This window comes from Malurus melanocephalus, unplaced genomic scaffold (genome assembly GCF_030028575.1).
Source record: "Malurus melanocephalus ecotype Western Australia unplaced genomic scaffold, MMel_1.1 scaffold_564, whole genome shotgun sequence".
NCBI classification, from domain to species: Eukaryota; Metazoa; Chordata; class Aves; order Passeriformes; family Maluridae; genus Malurus; species Malurus melanocephalus.
Genome location: NW_026623796.1, coordinates 374,223 through 378,607, shown reverse-complemented (window position 1 = coordinate 378,607; position 4,385 = coordinate 374,223). Strand labels below are relative to the sequence as shown.

At 41.6% G+C, this 4,385-nt stretch overlaps 1 protein-coding gene across 2 annotated transcripts in view; it reads right to left on the bottom strand.

Annotated features, from left to right (window-relative positions):
• Positions 1 to 630: 630 nt before the first annotated feature.
• The window catches only part of FBLN1 (fibulin 1), a 58,194-nt gene continuing 54,439 nt past the window's right edge, over positions 631 to 4,385 (bottom strand). For both annotated transcript variants that reach the window (XM_057382338.1, XM_057382339.1), the window contains exon 17: positions 631 to 1,577. In XM_057382338.1, the coding sequence (XP_057238321.1) occupies positions 1,438 to 1,577 (140 nt within the window). In that variant the 3' untranslated portion in view covers positions 631 to 1,437. The remainder of the gene's footprint in view (positions 1,578 to 4,385) is intronic.

Below are 4,385 nucleotides of genomic sequence, written 5' to 3'. Positions count from 1 at the left end.
ATCACAATTCACAAGCAAAAAAAAAAAAAAGTTCAATGAGCCACATCAGCCCTGTGCCATCTCAAACYCGAGGCTCCAGCCTTGGGTGAAATCTTCTCTCTGGAACACATTTTATAACCWGGGCTCTGGCCTCATTTTGGGGGGAACTTTAGAATAGGGGGACATCACTGCATTTGTTAAGTTTCTTGTTGGGGAATTCTAAATTAGATCTGCTAATTTGTGGAAACTATAAAATTTATATCCGTGCATTTTCCTGTGTTTCTTTGTGCACCTGGGATCCCAAACACTGAGGTAAAACCCTTTTATCCCCTTAACTGTRTTTCAGTCATAATTAAAACTGATGAATTTACAGCAGCCATATCACACAATTTTCCTGGGCAGCAGAAACCATGGCATGATTTGAAATATTTCCCACGTGACCTTCTTTATTTCCTCACATCTTAACAAACATAACAAACTTGAACAAGGAGTTATTTCTCTTCTGTTCTGTAATAAAAAAAAGATACATTATTTTGATGCCCAGAAAATACATTAAACATTCATTTATTGGTGAGATTTTCATTATATTATTACATATGCCTTGGTTTGGCGCATAGGAAATTTACAGTTTAACATGCTGATTTTATTACCAATTTTAAAAAGCCATGAAACTCTACAAAGTCAGGAGGTAAGGTCTGAGTTTTCCATGTACATTTATTTCTGAGCACRGGTGAGATTGGAATTGAAGCAATAGGCCGTGTTCTTGCAGCAGAATAATTTCAATGAGAGGTACTTTTTTAATTAGAATCAAACACAACCTTACAATCAAATAATAAGTACCAAAAAAATGAGWATTTTTATAATATGTGCAATAGCTTTTAGTCTCTTACTATTTCTAATTCCTTTTGCAYTTCCTCTGTAACCACAGATGAATGGCACTTCTTGAACACCCAGGCTGAACTTTTCAGAAATTTTTAACAATTATGGCAGCCAAATCAGAGGGCCCAAACTGAACTAATTATCACTCTCTGACAATCCTCTTCAAGGCAGTTAATTTGAGGTGAAATTTTTAATCCTTATCCAGCCTCTTCCATCCAAAGACACCACGTACTCATCGCAGTGAACTCTGTTTTGTTGCACAGCCTGTCACTCAGGTTCTCTGGCCAAGGAGCAAGAATTGAGATCTGCCCAAACATTTAGGAAAAGTCTTAAGTTTCACCAGGTAGTCAAGCACTTTTACACACTACTTATTTATACAAACAACTACATCAGGCTCACTTAATCTGCTCCACCCTATGTCTAACCAACGTAACAGCTCGTTATCTGTCTTAAACCTATAAACCAAATATTTAAAAATAAAACAAAAAAAAAAAAAAAAACAACACTATTGGGTTTTACAAACAAATATATGCCATACTAGCTGGTGGTAAGGTTTTGGGCTGGAGCTGTGGCTGTCCCTCAGAACCAGTACTCAGAGACGAAGATGTGCACGTTGACGATGTTCCGGTGCGACACCACCCCGCCCATGACGTAGTTCATCTCCAGCTTGAGCACGGCGTGGAAAGGTCCAATGATGGGCCTGACCTGGCGAACCACACCTGTGGGACACACAAAGGGGGCTGAGATGAGCAGCACAACTGGCTAAACCTGGGCAGGAGGAGCTGCACCACCCTCGGAGTTTTATCTGTTGAAAGCTTGCRAAGCAAGAATAAAACACRGCTTTTGGATCAAAAACCTTGAAGRTYCAGAATGAGTGCTAAAATGTTGCACATGGCAAAACCCTCCTAAATATTCTGAAATCAGTACTTTTTTTTTTTTGCCTTTTATTTGATTCAATGAGCATGCTGGGACACTGCTTTTACAAAGCACAGAAGGAGATTTTCCAGGGTAACCCCGAACGCACATTGCTCTGAGGCACAGCCGTGAATGCCATGGAATTCCTGGTATTGTGTTGAAAACCCCATTTCATTTGGAAGAGTAGAAACTACCTGTAATGCATCAGTAAAACCAACCCTTCCCCTGTGACCATCAGAGGACACCATGCTGTAAATCACTGAGGATGGAAATGGWTGGGAATAAAGTTCAGCGAGGAAAGGGGGCTGTCCCTGCTCCTGTCACTCCTCCACCAACCCAAAGGCTCCAGGTCAGGTCCTGGACACCTTCTCACTTCTTGTTTATTTTTTAGTGTTTCTTTTTTATTTTCCTGGTGTTTCAGAGCAAGCTGCTCTCATTGAAAGGATGTCCCCAAATGTCAAAGTCACAGGGAGCCTGGAGGGACCCACTGCACAGACACCTCCTGCCCTGGCAGGGGTTTTGTAGGGAGTGTTAACAGCTTGCATGGGAGAAAAACGCCACRTCCTTGGCTGTCTTGAGAAAAGAGATTGGAATGAAGAATTGATAATGCARGTGGCTTACAATTATAAACATTACTAATACTGTAGCTTTTGCAAACCTACCAATCCTATGCTGATGAGTAGAAAGTGACAGCCTCACTGACCAATGTATGTGTGACACAAATGTATGCACTGGTTACTAAAGTGGATAAAAGAAGCCTGTCCCAGAATAAAGAAGTTACTTTTTGTGTGTATATATGTGTGTCTTTGTGTCATTTTGTGTCGGCTGTCTGGCCAACAGCGACAGGGTTTGACTCAGAAGGAAAGCTCAGTTTAAGGAAGGATGATCTGTGCTCCTCCTGCATGGTGGGGGTTTTGTTTCACAGGCAGCAGCACCATCCCAGAATCCCAGCAGAGCTCCCTGTGAACACGCTGGCCCCAGATCTGATGGGAGACATAAATGTTTGCTTATGCAGGCTGTCAGCACCTTCTGCAAAGGCAGCCAGGACACTGCAGTCCTGTCCTGTTCAAACACTCACTAATATCTTCAGCATGCAGCAAAATTGCAAACTTCTCACCACAGTCACTCTGCCTGCCATATTTGATGAATACACTTTTCAAGCATCCTGCCCCCTGCAATTTATATCACATACATTTATATATATATACTTATATTTTATTTTCTTTAGCTTTCTTGGCTACTCTCCTGCACCTTATAAAAACRGCTGGGCTTGGCAGATGATGTATTGAAACAGAAAAGCCTTGCTAAAATTGCCCTYCCTTCGGGGCAGCATTTAAAGCATTTTACTAACAACACATCCCATTATTGCACACAGTGCTCTAASAGAACCACGGAAATGCACTGAAATCACTCCAATTTTTGAGCAAGCCCATGAGCAGCCCTCTCCAAACCTTAGAGAGCAAAGGCTGCTGGTTTTATTTAGCAATCCTGTTAAAGGATTCCTCATTTTCTGCCCTACTCCACCCCAGAGGTGGATGGCAAAAGGATCCCTCCACACATCACTGAGCAAGAAATGGAGAGAATGTACAAAAAAAAAAATGACACTCTCACAGCAGTTGCTTCTCCAGTTTGTTCTGCGTGGTCCTGAAGTGACCRCCACTGCAGGAATTGTTTCACTTCATCCCAAAAAATGAACACAGTGTATGTGTAAGGATGGTGGTGTTCTGAATGGACAGAATTAAAAAAGAAGATTCAGGAGAAACCCTTAAAAGGTTCTGCTGGATGAAAGTGTAGGAGAGGTTGGGTGCTCATGGCAGATTCACTCCTTGAGAGAGAATTTTGGCATTTTTGTTTTGTGACAAGTGCTAAAATGAAAAAAATGGGTATTTTTCTCCACCAAACTCAAGGACAAATGCAGGTGGAAATTGTGCAAGAGGCTTCCCATCTGATTCTCTCCTGTCTCACACCTTTCATGTCACCCACAAGGGAGGCACAGCCMTGCCAGACTCAAACAAGGCCAGGARTGTCTTGGGCTCACTCACMCCAACACAAATCTAAAGGAAAATCMTGAGATCCAGGCCTGGTCCATGTAATTCACAGATGTGGCTCGAGGAATCAGTGAATATCYCAAAAGCTCTTAGCCCAGAACACATCTGCAGAAGCCACATGTCATCATTCTGGATGTTTTTAGGTGACATAGAGACACTGCAGCATTTGCATCATTATTTTTTAGTGTTTTGTATTTTGATTTTTTCTAAGATAAATCATGTCCCCATGTGTGGTGAGGATAATAGCCTAAACAATRCATAATATGTATTTTTAAGTGAGAACAATGACAATATTGTGCATCAACACGCTGTTCCACCATCCCTTCTGGCAAAATCATGGGTCCAGATTTGTGGTCTGGCAGCTGTCAGCATTTATAGTGCTGAGTATGAACACATATCTTACAGTAGCAGGAAGGTTTCCATTTTTAAATGCCCTGAAAAGGCAGGAAATGTAAAAATTAAGCAGCTGCTTTTTGATCTCTTTTTCCATCTAAATCCAAAGTGGATGGATGGAGCCACTCAGATTTGCCAAGGGGAGAGCTGTGTTAGCATTTTGCACCAAAA